Source organism: Hemicordylus capensis, chromosome 1, assembly GCF_027244095.1.
Source record: "Hemicordylus capensis ecotype Gifberg chromosome 1, rHemCap1.1.pri, whole genome shotgun sequence".
Classification (NCBI taxonomy): Eukaryota; Metazoa; Chordata; class Lepidosauria; order Squamata; family Cordylidae; genus Hemicordylus; species Hemicordylus capensis.
This window is the reverse complement of record NC_069657.1, coordinates 80,902,614-80,921,805: the sequence shown is the minus strand read 5'-3', so window position 1 is coordinate 80,921,805 and position 19,192 is coordinate 80,902,614. Positions and strand designations below refer to the sequence as shown.

Genomic DNA, 19,192 nt, shown 5'->3' with positions numbered 1-19,192 from the left:
CTGGGGCTCAACCCAAAGCCACAACATCCTTCTGACTCTCTTAATTTGGGGCATGGGAGGCAGACTGTCCACTTCTTCAATGCCTGGGAGGCCAGCATGACAGAAAGTGGCTACTAGACACAATGCTGCATGGATACAAGATAGAATTGACTGCCACTTCAAAGGACCACTTTCTCCCAACACCAAGGCCTTCTCCACAATACAGCACCCTCTAGCAATTGTTGCAATAGAACCAGTACCGTCAGAGGGGACGGGGCATCTATTCTATCTTGTTTACCATGCCCAAAGCGGACGGCTCTCTCCAGGCTGTCCTAGATCTAAAGTTTCTAAACGAGTTAGTCAGATGCCAAAAGTTCCAGATGGAAACTCTCTGCTCAGTAGTAGAGGCACTCCAACAATGAGACTTCATGGCATCAGTGGATTTACAGGAGGCCTACCTGCATATACCCGTACAACCGGGCAGTCGATATCTTCTGCACTTCAGGTATGAAGATCATAATTTCCAATCTGAGTGCTCCCGTTAGGACTCAGCCCCTTGGGTGTTTACTGGCACCACTTCTGGCACACCAATGCCTCCAGAGGATACATGTCTTTGCATAACTAGACAAGCTCCTAATACAGTCTTGATCACTCAGCAGTGGTCACTCTGTCAGACATACAGCACACCATACAGGCACTACGGGAACCTGGCTTCCTCGTCAACAGAGCGGAATCATCTGATTCCTTCTGCATCTGGAGATAATAATAGATACCTAACTAGGATGCCTCATCCTACCACCAGAATGCTTCAAGACTCTCACTACTATCATACATCAAATCCTGGTCACTGGGAAGGCTCCCATTCTGATGTTGGCAAAGTTCCTGGGCCTGATAGTGGCATCCATGGAAGCAGTACCCTGGTGGCACTTCCATCTCCACCCACTTCAATGGTTTCTCCTGCCTTACCAACATCACATAGCATAGAAGAAGAATGTAACAGTACAAATCTAACAGTACAAGTCCTAAGGTCCTTCAAGTGGTAGACTCAACTCTACCACCTATCTCAGGGAAAGACTTTTCTGGACCCACCAAAAATAATAGTAACTACAGACACGAGTCTGTCTGGATGGGGAGGGCACTGCATGCAGCACTCAGCACAGAGACTCCATCCAGGAGAAGAGCCACAGCATAAACTGGCTGGAACTCAGAGCCATCCAGCTGGCCCTAGTGGCATTCAAACACCTAATAAAGAACCCCCACATGCCAGTCCACACAGACAATGTCACAGCCAAAGCTTATGTCAACTGCCAGGAGAGCACTATCTCAATCACTGTACCTCAAGGCGGATCTACTTCTACAGTCAGAGCACAACCTGATATCTCTGATGGCACAGCATCTCAGGGGGTCCTTGAACACACAGACCAATTGGCTCAGCTGAAAAGAAATACTCCTGGCAGAGTGGAACCTATATCTGGACCCATTCCATCACCTGACAGACCCTGGGCCATCCTCAGGTGGACCACCTCATCTCACCAATCAACACAAAGTTTGCAAGGTTCTTCTCTCGGTTTTCATGCAGGGGCACAGAGGCAGTGGATGCCCTTTCCGCTCCATGGCCAGAGGAGCTCCTCTACCCTTTTTCACTGGTCTTGGACATCAGTCGCCTCCTACTCAGGGTTTGGCTACTCAAGGCCCAAGTAATCCTGGTGGCACCACACTGGCCATGCCAACCATGGCTTGCAGACACACTACACCTTGCAGTAGCAGGTCCCTGCTTCATCCCAGTGACATCAGATCACCTTCAACAAGGACCAGTTCTTCACCACAATCCAGCATGGTTCAGATTTGTCACATGGCAACTGAACAGAGTGTCTTAACATAATGTGGATACATTCAAAAGGTCCTTGACACACTCCTCAACTCTAGAAAAGACTTCACAAACAGGATCTATCAATCAACCTGGCCTTCTTGCACTGGTGTTGGAAAGCTAAACTGACAGCAGATCACTGCGCTCTACCAGAACTCCTTTTCCTACAAGAGGGTCTTGACAAGGAACTTGGCGCTGACACCCTAAAACGACAGGGAGAAGAATTGGCACAAATGCTATCTACGTCAAAGAAAAGCCTCTCCTCACATCTATACCTCAAACTCTTCCTGAGAGGGCTTCTCTCAAGTTGCCACCCATTGTACATAGATTCCCTTTGTGAGACCTCTATAAGGTCTTACGGGTACTACATGCTGCCCCCTTTGAACCAATACTTTCCATATTCTCCAGCTACTCCTTCAAAAGAGAAGGAAAGTATTGCCATCACATTGGCCAGGAGGGTTTCAGAACTAAGAGCACTTCCAGCTAACCCAAATTTCTGCATTTTTTCTCCAGACTCGGTCAGGTTGATACCAGACCCATGTGGTCCTATCATCCTTTTGCCCAAAACCAGTCCATGTATTGGAAAGACAGTGGCATAGACATGCAGCATTGCCTGAAAGTCTACCTCGAATGTACAGAATTAGTCCACTCCACGGATGCCCTTTTCATCTCCTTCCTCACGGCCTCTATGGGTCAGAGCGCATTGGCGCTTACCATCACCAGGTGGATAAAGGCTTGCATAGCATTGGCATATGAAGTATAGCATCTTCAGCCTCCGCTTAAGATCTTCTCACACTCTACAAGGTCAACGTTCACCTACTCTGCCTTTTTTTTAACAAATGCACCACTGGCAGAAATCTGCAAGGCAGCCACATGGACTTCACCATCTACATTCACCAGGCACTATAAGCTTGATCTGCATCGCTCCACACAAGCAACCTTTGGCAGACGAGTCCTACAGCATGTCCTTCCACCCCAGTAGATACTGATGCTCCCACCTAGGGTTCTTAGCTGTAGCATGTCCCATGAGAATGTCCTCCTGCAGCAACAGAGAATGGAGCACTGGTCACTCACTGTAAAGGCTTCTTCTTGCTGCTGGATTGGAAGACATGTTAAGAATTGGGAGGGGTTTCCCTTCCCCGAGCTTATAAATCCTCTTAAGCTAATTAACTCAAGTCCTGCCCTCTGGAGCATGTAGGGAGGTTAACCCATGGGACCAGCAGCAATAAGCCTTCACGGTGAGTGACGAGTGCTCCCTTTTATGTTGAAAAGGTTCTGTCGGTCAGTGGTAATATGTATGGGATCTCTTTGTGATATGTATTTAACTGTGTACTTACCCTGATTGGTTTGTGCATCTAAGCTCCTGTGGTTCCAATATACTAAACTGAATTTATTGTGTAGTTACTGTTTCTTGTCATGGAGTTCTAATGTCTACACATGAGTTGTTTTAATAATTTTTTTTAAAAAACAGCATCCTATTTTGATACCTGGCCTTTAGAAGGTGGGAATCCTGCATCTCTAATACACACCAAGGCAAATAAGTGTAGCAGAATATCTTTTGGGTACTGCACTTACTCTATAAATGTTTAAGAATAAATAACTTTCTAGAATCAAGTAGACTGGATCCCACTTTCATATCCTGGTTTGTCTTCAAATTCTGATCAGGACCAGTCAGGATATGCTGGGTTCAGACATCATAGCAAATCCTGACTTGTATTTAAACCAGGATTGGAAATATAATTTGACCTGCTCTCACATGCATAGAGAGAGCAGTGCACAAGCCTAAGGCTTAGAGATGTTGCATGAAACTATGGTTTAATTCTGGTTCCACATTGCTTCTAACTAGGCCAAGATGTTCTCCTTTGACAAGATGAGAGTTGAAATAATTGGTGACCATAATTCCCCAAGGGATAGTAGGTGCCTTGGGGAAGGTTGCATATATTTAAAAAATAAAATTTAAGAGTGTTGATGCAGAGCATCGTGTACTTTTTTTTCCTTTTTTTCTTTTTGAGCTTACTTTCCTTAAGGAAAGTAGACTTTTAAAAATATACCATTTTTAACTTAAGAAAGTAAGCTTATGAGTTTACCCAGCTCTGTGTGTGTGTCCCATCAACTTCACAATCCTGGACCAATATGAACCAAGCTGGGTACAGTTGTAGGGACACCTCAATGGCATAGTATGTGATGATGTCATCCACTCCAGTTTGAGATGGCGGTTGCATAAACGTCTGAGGCACAAGTGGGCTAACTTGTGAACCACCTGATTTGAACCAATTTGGAACAGTTGTAGGGACACATAAGAAAGACTCAATGGCTTAGTTTGTAGTGATGTCAGCCAACCCGATTCAAGATGGCAGAGGCATGAACAGTTGAGATGCAAGTGATCTGACTTGTGAAGATAGTAATTATCACTTAAGTTAATGGTAATTATCAATTATAGTGAAATTGATCATTACAGTAATTGTGTTACTGTAACACTGTAGTGGGGGAATATTCTGTGGGCTGTGCTAGCCTGAAGTGAGTTGCCACATGAGACAAGTCTTAATAGGCCGCTCTACCCCCTGGGTGAACCTGGTGCTGACACAGCCCTGGCCTGCCTCCCAAGGACACAGGCTGGCACTGATGCTGCCCATCTTCCCACACCTTCCAGGTGCTGTGTGCACTCTGTCCTGAGTCCAGTGCATGCAGGCAGCCTGCATGCATCCACACTTAATGACCAGTGTGTCCCTTCCAGCACTACAGCAGCCCTGTGGAAGCAAAGACAAGTGCTTCTAAAACAGTGGTTGCGGCATCGGCCTCCTGCTCTTGTGACGCTCAACAACTGCACTTGCTCTGGAAGGAAGCAAACAAGCCAGTTGCCTCCTAAGATAGTGAGACGCCAGCAGCCAGAGCCAAGGATCAGTGCTGCAATCTCCATTTTAAAAGTTCTTGCCACCGGGCTGCCACAGCACTAGAACAGATATACAGTGAGCCTGGATGCATGCAGGTTGCCTCTGCATGCCAGTCCAGGACAGAGCGTGTGTGGCACGTGGAAGGTGAGCAGGAAGACAAAACTGTGTCAGCATCAGCCTCTTACCTGTGGAATGGGGCCAATAAGGACAGGGCTGTTCCAGGAGTGGAGTAATGTGAAAAAACAGGAGTGGTATTTGTGGTGAAGTGGACATCAGCCCCAGACAGGTGGGTAGTGCCTGTGGGGGGGGTGGGGCACCCGCACTCACCACCTGAGGCCATCCCCTCCCCTTGCTTTATGGGGGAATCACCCGTTTGTGGAATTATCTAAGTTAGAGCTCCTAATAAAATCAAACTCTCTACCCATTCTTAAATAATGCTACCCTTGAAACAATGATTTTCTGCAATAGACACTGAGAATTGTTTCCCATTACTAACCTTATACATATATTCTGTCATTAAGGAAAAAGTTTTCAGCAGCAAAGAGAAGCTATGAAGCAAACAATAGAAGAAGACAAGGAGCCAGAAAAATCGGGTGAGTGAAGCTCTTAAAGAAACCCCTGCAAAAAATTATTTAAAATAATAAGTCCAGTCCAACCTTTTGAGCTCCCCACCCTTTTGCCCAGGGTACATCAAACACCCCATTGATGATGAACTCCTAGTCATGCCAATCTCCACACTTTTGAGGAGAGACTGATCTGATTAAGCAGTTGCTGCCATGACTCTGCCAGTATATCCCAACTCCTTAACTAGGCTGTTCCCTAACTTTGTGCCCCATGAACAGATGTCCTCCTCCTTCTGGAAGGAGAATTGCACCCACAAAATGGGTCATTCTGTGAGCACAACTGTTCTTCTATAAATAGAAGGACTTTCATTCACTGAGTCCAAGGTTAGGATACAACCCAGTTATACCTATAGTGTGGCTCTGCTCATAACTACTTTTAGCCTTGAGTAGGGCCAGACAAGCTCTGATTGACATTAGTTCGGTGCATTTTCAGTTTTGTTCCTTGTGTACATTTTGGCATCAGTCATGACACCTGAACAAAAGAACAAATAGTTGAGATTTTTAGTGGTGTCCCTGACAGGAGGCTATTGATAGGAATTCCCTAATATTGATATACAAAGAAAGTTATAAAGTAAAAATATGTGCAAGTCTCTCTTCTGCTTGTTCTTGGCAAGCATTTAGTACAGCCAATTGTGTTTTGTTTAAAAATATGGCTGTAACTTAGTAAAATCACTCTGTGTTTATGCTCAGGTGCCTCCTTAAAATACCTCTGTTCACATTGACTTACTCCAACAGATTCTTCTTCCTCTTCCCTTCCTCCCTCACATGCCTTGTCTTTTTCTTTAGATCGTAAGTGTGCTGGCGGGGCCTGTGTTACATTTAAGAATATGTACAGCACCTAGCAGTTATAAGTGTTTTATGCAGAATGCATAGCAACCACAGTGACACTCTCAGAAAGACTTGTTACAGTGCTACCGCTAGTAGAAGAGGAACCTGGTCTCAGATACATATGAGCTTTTGCACAAGTTAATTCAGCATGTTGTACAACAATTATCTGGTGCACTGTGTTGCACTAACCCTCGTTCAATATTGCACTGCCACTTTCGGAGTGTAATGTTGCACTGTCACTTTCTGTGCTCAGTGGCCTTCCATTACATCCTTACACTAGCACAACAGCATTTAGGTTAAAACTAGTCTGGATGCCATCCAGTACAGAAAAATCCAGCTGCAAAAGTCTTGGTTCATGTTTAACCTTCTTGTTTTTTTGACTTCTAGGGAAACTTTGGTGTGCAAAGAAAAATAAAAAGAAACGGAAAAAAGTGTTGTATAACGCAAATAAAAATGATGGTAAGTTCAACTGACTTGAAGTTTTTTCTAGTTAGTATTAATAAGGGGGTGAAATTCTAGTTGATCACTAGATCTACCAAAGGGCTTTCTGTTGGTTTTACAAGTATACAAAATTGAAATATCAACATGACCAAGCCTTGCACACATACAATTTGATCTGTGCAGCTGGTAATTTGGCATCGGGGAAGATCAAACATGTTTAAATATATGAATTTAGTTTCAGGGCCAAACCTAGCTATTGAAGATGTGTGGCTGTGTCCTTTGCTGTGAATTGTTTGAAGTTAGACAATATGTCTAGTACTTACTAGGGGTGTGCACAAAACCAGAATGGCCTGTTTGGCTCGAATTTGAACTAGGATGGGTAGGTTTGGTTTTGGTTTTGCTCGAACCCCCCTTGGTTCATTTCAAATTCAAACCCAACTCGGACAGATTCTGAAAGATTATACATAGGGTATAATGGGGACTCGAACCGGACCATTGTTTCTTATGTAGAGCACCTAGGGCAAAAAAGCAGGGTGAGTGGTAGAGAACCACAGTCCGGCTGAACATGGTTCTTGAGGGGATCTAGTAGTCAGGTGCTAACATCTGGATGATCCGGCAGAAGACGGGGTTCTGAACCACTTGAAAAGGCTGGTCGTCAGTGGCCATCATCTCCCCTATGAGGAGAGTGAGGAGATGTGGATCCACATGACCAGGACACTTCTTGCTCAACAACTGTGTCCACCGCTTGACCAGCAGCGTGCCCTGCTTCAGGGAAGCCTTCTCATGGCCCTGGTCAGCACTAGTCGTAGGCACACTAGGTGTTCTAACGCTGTCAGCAGAGTCAAGGAGATCCGGGTCAAGCTGTTGCATGTGTTGCCACATGGAGGTCGTCCCCAGATGCTTAGCATCCTTTGTCCAACTGATGTGTCCTGCAGTGAACACAGCAAGCAGTGGTTGGGTCATCTTGAGGGATTTCAAAATGATGCCAAACAACACTGCCCTGGGTGGCCTTGGACGTCCTGGATGCCTTCTTGGGCCTTTTTGGTGATGGTGGCTCTAAGGGGGCTGCTGGTGGCCGCCCGCCACCATCGCCCACCCCCCTTCCACTCTGTGCGTCAGAATAAGTTCCCAGCTTCGGCTGAGGCGGCAGCACCACCTTGGCAACAGACCCTTCCTCCTTGGAGCCAGAACTGGGCTCCGCCATGACCTGGGCATCATCAGGGGGGCCCCCACTGAGTGGAGAGAGAAGCATTGGGGGGGCCACAGGAGGGAGGGAAAACCTGGCTGCACTGCTAGCTGCCAAGCCCCTGCCCTCCACCTCTGCCATGGAAGAAGCTTCCCTGGCAGGAGAGCACCCTGCACTGCCAGGCTCTGCACAGGGCAGCAGCACTGGCAGTGCACCCGTCAATGTACAGACTGGCTCAGTGGCAGCATTGCCAATGCAATGCCCTGTTTGGTCCGGGTCCGAACCTTTGATCTGAACCGGTTTGAATTCGATCCTGTTTGCACATCCCTAGTACTTACGTGTTACTCAAGAACACTGAAGGGCACTGTGATATCATAAAGATAGGGTTTTTTGGTAGCACAAGCTTTTATGGACTAAAATTTGCTTCACTGAATGCATGAAGTATTATCCTCATTTGGCAGGCGCTGTGTGTCACACACTGGTATAGAGGAAAAGAACGTGAACTGTGGGGTCAAAGGGCTGTAGAGTGCAAGAGGTGCAGTCTGTGGCCAATTGTATGTAAAGAGTTGTAATCATCACTAATTGGTGATAAGTGTCTTCCTGGCTATGCTAGGTTGATTCAAGCCTAAATTTATAGACTCGAAATTGTAAACAGTGGTGCCAGCTGGCTATGGCAGGGCTGCACAATTCTGGCCCAGGGCTGCACAACTCTCCTCATCCCTGTTGGCCACGCAGCTGCTACTCTGGACGTTGTCAAGAACAAGGGTTACTACAGAAAATACTACAAGCCTTTTAAAAGCTCGCTTATTTTATTTATTTATTTATTTGTTTACATTTATATCCCGCTCTTCCTCCAAGGAGCCCAGAGCGGTGTACTACATACTTAAGTTTCTTGTCACAACAACCCTGTGACGTAGGTTAGGCTGAGAGGGAAGTGACTGGCCCAGAGTCACCCAGCAAGTCTCATTGAATTTCATAGTAACTAATGTTCTCTAGTCTTTGCGGGAGGAAAAACAGATTTTATTTTGGTCCTTCTTTCTGAAGATTACGACAATGAGGAGATCTTAACTTATGAGGAAATGTCACTTTATCACCAACCGGCAAATAGAAAACGACCTATTGTCCTGATTGGTCCACAGAACTGTGGTCAAAATGAACTGCGGCAAAGGCTGATGAATACTGAAGTTGACAGATTTGCTTCTGCGGTTCCTCGTAAGTTGAAAGGGTGGGGCACATTACCACTGACCTCTATTCCAACATAAAACCCTTGCTGCCAGACCTCATGTCATTTTGTAAGCTAAGTCTTGCGATGTGTATGGAAGGAAGTACTTCAGTAAATTCTTCTTTGTGAGTGTGAGTGACTGAATATATTCCATGCATAGAAGGTTAGTGTAAAGGAAAGAAACCACTTTGGATCCTTTGACAAGAACAATCCATTATTGATGGTAACTTGGTTATATTCTTATTGGATGTGATTCTGCCATCCTGTGTTTGTCCCGGTTATTTCAGTTATATGTGACATTCTCTGCTTCATGTGATACATTTTTCTGCAAAGTATGTTTGCATGACTGAATGTGTGCTATGTATTGGACACATGCCAAAGACTGCTGCATTATGGAACTATTTTTTGTTCTCAGTTTGTAATCCTTTCTCGATTAAAGAAGTCTAAAGATGGATATTGTTAGTTTAGCACAAGAATATCCTGCTAAGAGATTTCTTTCCAAGTAGCTGCTGTTTTCTCATAGCCTTGCAAACTGATATAACGGAAATATCTGCATCGTTCCACCACCCAAGGATTTACTAGTCTTAACTCTGATTTGTTCACTATTTTCTTCAGACACAACACGAAATAGAAGAGACAATGAAGTAGCTGGCAGAGATTATCACTTTGTGTCACGGCAAGTATTTGATGCTGATATAGCAGCAGGGAAGTTTATTGAGCATGGTGAATTTGAGAAGAATCTATATGGCACCAGCATAGATTCTGTCCGGCAAGTGATCAATTCTGGAAAGATATGTCTCTTAAATCTTCATACACAGGTAATTGAATTGTGTTTGTGCAGTGAATTGCTAGATGTGATATGAGCCTTTTGGCTTCAGCATGTTGGTGAAGACTTTACATCAAGCCTGCTCAACTCCCCCCCCCCAGCTATTTGGACTACAACTCCCATAATCCCGAGCCACAGTGGCCAACTGCCTGGTATTATGGCAGTTGTAGGCCAACATCTGCAGGAGGGCCAAAGCTGAGCAGCCCTGCTCTACATTCTTAGTATTTACAGATTGACCTGTATGAATTCTGTCTGTGAGCACTAATTTTATTTCTGCACCCAGAGTATGCAACTTCTATAATCCCAAAGTGTTTCTCTTCCCCTCACAGAATAAATTTGTGTAATTGTTGCCCCATGCTACAGAGGTTGTGGCTCGATAGAGATCTCAGGCTGTTAGGAATTCTCCTTTCAGTGAGTGTTCAGAACAGTCAGCAGTGGCAGAAAACGCTTTGGAAAGTGATTTTAATGCCTCACTTGATATTGTCAGAGGAGAAAAAAGGAAAATCCCAGTGCTACTGCCCCACATCAACCCATCCTGCCACAGCAAATGGGACTGTAGACCCCTGCTTTTCAAACGTCAACACCAAACAGAAAGGTCTTAACACTGCCTCCAGAAAATGCTAAGATTTCAGCATTGAAAACTTTCCAGAGGTTTCAACCTGAGCATATTATTGTGGAGTCTTATGAAACTTGGGTTGTGTGGTTAACTTGTACAACACAATTGATCTAAAATCAGGTGGACACAAAACACTGGCCAGGGGGAAGTGACAAAGTAGCTTGTATTTATCAGTTCCAGCATGCATTTAAGTGACAGGGTCTTCAAAGATGTGATTGGTTAATCTGGATCTATCCAATCCAGCACTGAAAACGGTTGCTCTAAGGTATGCCTTGCCTAAAAGGAAAGTTAATTTTACATGTGTGTTGCCTCAAATACACAGGGGTTTTTTAACCCTATCTATAAAGCAACACCCTCTTTTCTACCCAGTATTATTAAAGCTGCGCTTCGTGTGGTATTTTAAAGAAATAGTTCAGGACATGTTAAAAAGTGGAATTTCCTTTTCACCAGCTTGATATTTGAGTCAAATGTTCAAGAGTTGGCTTATCTCATCTTCCAAGATCTATTCTGCTCTATGTGGCAGCTATTTTGCACCAATACTACTGCAGTATTTTCCACAGCAGGTGTTTTAAAATAAAAAGGGGAGATGCACAAACTGAAATATTCCCCAGGGAGCTATGGCCAGATGCACTTGAAAGTTGTGTGTTATAGGTTTAAAGTAATCACTTGTGTACCATCTGTCAATAACCATTGGAGGCAACTCTATGGCAAAGAGTCTTACTACTTTCTCAGTTTTCTCCATAGTCTTGTTAGCTAGCAGATTTTCAGGATCTTTATATTTTTTTCACCATATAGATGTTGTTGACTCCTGAATTGTGCCTTCTATATATCCCAGTCTAAATGTGAAGAAACAGAAATGATTCTACAAAAGCGCTTCAAAACAGCAAATTGCTAAATTACTGTTTGCCACACCCTGCAAAGGTGTGGCCAGCTACATTAATTTTTGTAGGTGAAGAGCAAGTTGTAACAAGGATGTGGCTTGCACAAATTTAGTCTTTGGATTACCAAAAGCAGTCAGTTCTCACAGTTCTATTCACATAGTTACTTGAGAAATGTGTAAGAAGAAATTTAATTATGTACCTTTGTTGTTTACAACTATGATGCTCTCCATCTTGCTGCTAACTGTGGCAGTTGTATTTGTACAGCCCAAGGTTAAGAAGGCTGGTTTGGGCTCGTGCCATGTGCTGTCCAACTCTAGTTTCTGATCCAGTTTCTATCTGTCTCGTTACTAGCAGGCAGGGTACTTGCTGTACTAGTTCATGCAGTTTAAAGAGTTCATTTTTCTGGTTAGTTATGCTGTCCAGAACTGAAATATTTTTAAAATCACGTGTTCAACTTGTTAAACTAGTTCCTCCAAGAGCTAGCTGGTTATTCTAAACAGAAGTCTTGCATAATTATAATAGAAATTCACAATTTTTGTATAATGTTGCAGTGCTGAAATTGGCAGTGAATAATTGTTATGAATTATATATTTACTTTGTTCTTTATGAATACTAATAGCACAAATTATGTTTCAACTCAGTCACTCAAGAGCCTACGCAATTCAGACTTGAAACCATATATTATTTTCATCGCACCACCTTCGCAAGAGAGGCTTCGTGCATTACTGGCCAAAGAGGGCAAAAATCCAAAGGTGGTATTATTATTATTATTATTTTATTTTATTTTATTTATATGCTGCATGACTCCAAAGGCTCTAGGCAGTTTACACAAATATTCACATGCAAGCTTTATAACTGTGGTGGCTAACTATCAAATGCAGTGAAATTAAAAGCATCGTACAGTGTATGAACGTGCCACTTGAATGCACACAACAGTACATTTTTGATCCCCCACTGCCTTGATGTATGTGCACATCTGCTTTGTTAGAGGAAGCAGCAGCAAGGAACTGAGTGGAAGAGACAGGCAGGATTTGGAGCTTAACTCCATAGCCCAGTCTCTGGGCTCCCCTGATGCTGTCTGAGAAGGGGGTACAAACCTTTCACTTGTGCAGTTTGTGGAACCTGTGCTGCATGCTGACCACATAAGATTTAAGTCATTTTATATTTTCTTGTAAAGTGGGGGGGGGCATCTCTAATGAGTCTTGGTCTTGATTCACCAATAGTCATGGGGAGCTAGTCTATTTATAGGGTTGGTATCTCTGAATGTAGTCACCTTAAGTGGCGCAGCGGGGAAATGCTTGACTAACAAGCAGAAGGTTGCCAGTTCGAATCCCCAATGGTATGTTTCCCAGACTATCTCAGACTATGGGAAACACCTATATTGGACAGCAGCTATATAGGAAGATGCTGAAAGGCATCATCTCAGACTGTGCGGGAGGAGGCAATGGTAAACCCCTCCTGTATTCTACCAAAGAAAACCACAGGGCTCTGTGGGCGCCAGGAGTTGAAATCGACTTGACGGCACACTTGACCTTTATCTCTGAATGTAGATGTGTACCCCCATTCACAACAAAAGCATCAAACCAGTTCAGTAGAGTTCAGGCAACCATTGTGATGGAGATGTACATCCCGATGCACAATGGAAATATACATAAAAGCATGTTTACCGGAATTGGGTTTACCGGTATAGCTACAACAAATGTTACCCATTCAGCATCAAAGATGATGAATTTTTGAGGGAAGAGTAGCTAAAATGGATTCTTCTGGTAGGCAGTTCAAGTTCTGCAACAACTCTTACTTTATTGGGCATATACTTTATACCTGGCAGAACGTTTTGCAGTTGCGGTTTTTCAGTAGGATGTTTGTCTAGGATGATGTTTTAATAACTGCACTTACATTCTTCCCAGTCTCTGTCACTAAGTGACACTGGCCACCTATTGCTGGTTATTGATTACCTGTGTTAGGCCTGATCCAACAGGGCTGTTCTTATGTTCTTAATTAAGGCACTAAGGACTACCTAGTCCAGCATCCCATTTCACAAAGTGGCCCACCAGATGCTTCTGAGAAGCCCACAGGCAAGAGGTGAGGGCATGCCCACTCTCCTGCTGTTGCTCCCCTGCAACTGGTATTTAAAAAACATCTTGCCTCTGAGGCTGTAGGTAGCCTATAGCCACCAGTCTAGTAGCCATATACCTGTCTTAAGGTGATATACCTGTCTTCCATGAATTTGTTTAAGCCCTTTTTTAAAGCCATCCAAGCTAGTGGCCATCACCACATCCCGTGGTAGAGAATTCCATAGATTGATTATGCTGTATGTGAAAAAGTACTTCCTTTTGTTGGTCCTAAATTTCCGGGCCACTAGCTTGGATGACTTTAAAAGGGGCTTTGACAAATTCATGGAGAACAGGTCTATCAATGACTACTAGTATGGTGACTATGGGCCACCTCCAGCCTCAAAGGCATGATGCCTCTCAATACCAGTTGCCAGGGAGCAACAGCAAGAGAGAGGGCATGCCCTCACTTCTTGCCTATGGGCTCCCCAGAGGCATCTGGTGGGTCACTGTGTGAAATAGGATGCTGGACTAGATAGACCTGATCCAGCAGGACTGTTCTTAATAATAATGACCCTAGGTGAGCCATCTCTTATAGAACAGACTATGAGGACTTGACTGTAAGTTGATCCTTATGATAAAATTGTTGCTACTTCTGTATGGTTGGGTGTTGTGCCACTATGTTTCAAATTGAGAGTTCAAATAACTGAGTGTTGCATATAGTTTAACTTTGACCTGCCTGTGTGTCTAGTACTTTGCCCTTTCCTTAATCAGAGTGCTGCTTTTACACAAAATTCAGATACTCTCTCTCTCTCCAATATCATACATAGTGTATTTCTGTTTCAATTTCAGCCAGAAGAACTACGAGAAATTATTGAAAAAACTAGAGAGATGGAACAAAACAATGGTCATTACTTTGATACAGCCATTGTCAATTCTGATATTGATAAAGCATATCAAGAGTTACTTCGTCTTATTAACAAACTTGACACAGAACCTCAGTGGGTTCCATCCTCCTGGCTACGGTGAAAGTGAACAATTCCAAGGGGAAAAAGAACTTTGCCAATAGATGACCATCCTTGATATTAGATGGCAGGTTAAGCTCTATTTCGCTGTGTGCCCAATTGATGTACTTGGAAAAATAAATCATGCAACCTGACACAATTCCAGTTTTAAAAATAGGTTTCCACTATCTTTTTTTTAACCGTAGATGTATATTCTGAACAAGCCACTACATTTTTAATCATTTGAATAGCCTTTCAAGCAGCTGCTTCAAATTTGGATTATCTGTTGGATTGTTTTTCTTAAAGCAAGTTGATGTATACAATCTCTGATTGTTATAAATATTGGTGATTGTTTAACACTGCTAACTTAATTATCTTGTGGACATGATGGTTTGTAAACATACTTTTACAGAATGTTGTTCAGTGGAATGAATCTACAAGGGGAATTGATAAGTTAATCTGCAAATTCTCTCAATTGTGTAAAGGGGCCACTGTGATCTGGACTTGCCCAGTTAGGCTTGAATCTGTTGCTAGTGATAAACATTCCATTATTTAATAGCACTGCAATTTTGAGAAATTTGTACAATGTAAATATTTCAAACTTCTTTGTTTAGTTACTTTGTATATCAGATTTGAACCTAAATCCCATGGAAGGTGAATTATATATATGTATGTATGTAAAAGTTGATATTTTAGATGTGATATTTTTATGGAATTTGGTTCCCTTTTGCCTATATCAGTTGATTAGGAGCCACTGTTATCCTGTGGCACTGTAGAAACATTTAGACGGGGAAGGTTATATTTTTATGAAAATAGACATTCTTATATGGATTTTTTTAAAGGCTTTGCTTCCTTTAAAATGTAAAATTGTCTTTTATAACAAAGAAAACAGACTTTGGAATGGTGAACATATTAGAATATTTTCTTGTATTTTTATACCTAAGCCCAAGATGTCTCATGGCTGTTAGTCTAGTTAGATTAACTGGCATTAATAATATTTAAATAACCAAGGTATTGCCCTGGATTTAACTGATATTGCTGTAAAACAAAATGAGTAGTCAAGAGAATGTGAGCACTGCTAAATTAGAAACTTGGCATGTTCTCTTCTCTCGGACCAACAGATCCCTAATGTGCAATTGAAAATACCTATGAAGATTCAAAATATCACGGCTATTGAATTTATGAAGCTTCTCCAATTATAGCTGCCTTTTGTAATGGATTAGGGTTTCTCCCTTTTTTGTGGCATCCTTGAATGTGAATATTAACAGGCTCCTTTGTTCTCAGTCATAGCTTTTATTTTTATATACTGTCATACACTGGAATTACTTTCAAATATAGTTGAATATAACTAATAGTGAAGAATTAGCTACCTTTCCATGTTCTTTCATCTTTTACCCTAAAAGATTCAACAGCCAAGATCTATATCTTCTTGTGTTTGTAGTCAGATATAGCATACATTAGCATATGAAGGATGTGTGTGGAAAAAGCTGCTTCAGGTTAAAAACTGAATGTCTCCACTGAAGTGTTATGATCCTTCCCTGGAATGGAAAAAAGTGAAATTTGAAAACATCCAGTAGCTCCTGTCCAGATCATACACAAATGGTCTTGAAGTGTAGCACATATGGTGTAATCACTTCACTTCCATCCAAAAAAGCCTTTGGGTAAGAGAGAAATAATATAGAATAAGCTTGATGGTCTTGTAAAATCTGAAAGTAATGATTTGTCCCAATTTTTCCTAGAATGCAAGACACAAAGATTAATTTATTGGTGTTTCTTCCTTTTGATTTGGTATAATTCTAGTCACCAAAACTCAGACATTCTGGGCCAGTATAGATGCAATATTTTCCCATCACTTAACCATGGTTAAAGGATCAAGAATGGTCTGTGAGATCACACAGTCCCTTTCTCTCTCATTTAAAATTGTGCACATACCTGCCTTATCCATGGTTTCTCATTATTCCTATGCTGCTAGTAACCATTGCCAAGCTTGTACTTTGGCATTAAATCAGGGGTTTGGAATGGCCTAGGTTACGAACTGCCCTGGCTAGCATGAAGAGTGTTCATGTAGACATGAAGAATCCATGAATAAAGGTGGTGGAATTTACACACACAAGTGGGACTGCGGTGGGTGGAAGCGTGCAATGCCATAACGTGTTGACCATGGTTAAGGGATACAAAGTGTTACATCTGCATCATTCTGTGGATTACACAAATGTATGTATTGGTTGTCGTCCTGTAATAGGTATGGTGCTGATGCCCATGTGGTATAATTATCCTTTATAGCAGGGGTGGCCAACCTGAGGTTCTAGCTATTAGACTACAGTGCCTATCATCCTCAGCCACAATGGCCTATAGCTAGGGCTTATGGCAGTTGTAGTCTTAGCTGGAGGGCCTTAAGTTAGCCATCCCTGCTTTACAGCCATGTGAAACAATTCTCAAACCTTTACCAGTATCTTATTTTTAAATGTGAATTATTGCCGTTACAGTGAAGCCTGATGTAACCCATAATGAGCTCTAGAACAGTAGATGAAATACTGCAGTTAGCATACCACACCAACAGTGTTCTCCTGTGTGTTAAGCAATAAATCTCTTATTGTACCCTTTTAAATTCCTGAGATAGTTAAGAAACTTTGTCTTCTGAATGGAGAAAGTATCCTATGTTAAGTGTTCCTGCCACTTACCAATTAACTGTGGTAGTGGCCTAAATGGTCTTTGAGCTCTGGTTAGATAAATGCAACCATAGTAAACAAGTAACACCATAGTTACACCATCGTTTTTTTAAAAAAATCAACCAATAAACTGAATTGAAACTGGTCAATCATTGGGGAAGGATGTTCTGTCTTATGAAAGCAAAGTCTGCTTTTTTGTTTTGAATGAAAAGAGAATCAGAAATTTGTTCCAAAGCATACAATATCTCACATTATAAAGAACTTTGCCATGAGCTAAATAAGAACTGTAATACTAGGTTTCCTCTAGGCTAATTAGACAAAACATTCCCTTAGTTGAGTGGAAGGTACCCCCTGTTGACATGCCATGAATATAATCATGTGTACTTAGATGAAGAGTGAGGGGGTGACTTCACACCGTTTAAAGTAACTCTGCATACAATTATGGATAGCCTCAAATTGTAACTTAGTATCATGTACCTGCACTCTATTTTGAGATGTTATGAACTGCACACTAATGTAAAAATGTAAAATTATATTTTTAGTTTTCAAATAAATCACTAAGTTTCTATTACTTAATGTACTTCAGTTGCTAGACTCATTACTACAGGCCATCTTTCCAGCAAAATAAATGTAGATAAAAGGACTACTGTACAAGAGCAGTTTATAGTGACATTGAGGCTGTGAGCAGCAGCAGGATAGCTGTGCTTTGCCACCTCATTACCAGAGATGCTATGGTGGCTCTTCCTAAAGCCACTAAGTTCTATCAAAATGAAGATACAAACCACCTTACTATATACTAGCCTTAAGGCCTATTGACATTCAGCTACATCAGGGCAATCCTACACAAATGCTTCTGTAATAAGGGGCGAAGCAGAGAGCTATAGGTTTGGGCCTTTTGCACTGATGGCTTAACAGATGGGTTTGATGACTAAGGCTTGCTTGATGTTTGCCCAGACAACCCAAATTATATGGCACACCTTTACATATGTAGCTAACTGCAGAGAATGGTGGTTATGTGCTTTGTGATCCTGCGGAGGTGCTCTTACCCCTGGACTTTGGAGCCAACATCCAGGGCCTCCACACCCTCTTTAGTCTGACCTGGGTGGTGTGGTTTGGGCCCTCAAGAGTCTACGTGTTAAAAAAATGCTTAACTTGCAGCAGGTGAGCCTCCAAAGGCCTTTAGGTCCAGGCTTCAAAATTACCTAGCTGTACCTGTGTTCCTGGGGGCAATATATCACCCAAATGTGTGAAGTAGGCTTACGAATATTGAAAATCCTCTTTTTAAAAGTTTCAGCATAGCTTTAACTTAGTGCAATGCTTCAGTTTTTTTCATGTAACTTCATTCTTGACTGAAAAATGAAACTTGACTAAAGCATGTTTAGTTGTGGAAGTCACATCTCCTTTGGAAAAGTTCTTGCACCATTAGTTGCATACCAGAAATAAAGGTCAGTTATCACTGCTAGCACAAATGGTGTGCATTGTATTCAACAAAAGCCCATGCCCTGATAAAACTTGCATTATTTGAACTTTGGATAAAAAGATACTTGAGTTTGATGCTTTGGAGCAACCTCACCTCTTGCTTTCCTTAAATGGTGGTCCACTTTACGCTCTGCTCTTCTACCTGGGGTACTTATATAAAATGAGTATAACTGGCTGTTCTTTTGGACTCTTCCAAGTGCTCATGTGACAGAAGCCATGGGGCTATCCAAAAGGTTTCTGAAATCTTCCTCTCTACAAGAGCCTCGCTTAAGTCTTGCTTTGTGAGACCACGGGGCTAGCTTGCAAAACCACAACAGGAGCTTTTTAGTTCTGCTCTTGTTTGTAAAGGATAGATTACAAGACACATGGGACTGAAAGATTGGATTGGGAAAGAGATTTCGACACAGCCTTTGTGTCTTTATTGCTGCTGTTAAAAGAGGCTGCTGTTGAACTTCAGCTCTGGGGGTGGGGATGAGAGCAGTAGGGATGTGCACTATACACAAGTTCGAATATGAATTTGGGGCAACCATGAACCAGTTCAGCAGTTAAGGTGGTGCTAAGTGGGTGGCAAGAAGCACCTTTAAAGGTGAGTAGAGCCAGTCCTTACCTGTTCTTTGCATGCGTGGAAG

General features: G+C 42.4%; 1 protein-coding gene across 3 annotated transcripts in view; it reads left to right on the top strand.

Annotated features, from left to right (window-relative positions):
- Nucleotides 1-17,664, top strand: part of PALS1 (protein associated with LIN7 1, MAGUK p55 family member) — a 112,718-nt gene extending 95,054 nt beyond the window's left edge. For all 3 annotated transcript variants that reach the window (XM_053291704.1, XM_053291700.1, XM_053291703.1), the window contains 6 exons: nt 5,259-5,330; nt 6,576-6,647; nt 8,860-9,027; nt 9,653-9,855; nt 12,002-12,112; nt 14,264-17,664. In XM_053291704.1, coding sequence (XP_053147679.1) covers nt 5,259-5,330; nt 6,576-6,647; nt 8,860-9,027; nt 9,653-9,855; nt 12,002-12,112; nt 14,264-14,440 — 803 coding nt within the window. In that variant the 3' untranslated portion in view covers nt 14,441-17,664. The remainder of the gene's footprint in view (nt 1-5,258; nt 5,331-6,575; nt 6,648-8,859; nt 9,028-9,652; nt 9,856-12,001; nt 12,113-14,263) is intronic.
- Nucleotides 17,665-19,192: the final 1,528 nt, after the last annotated feature.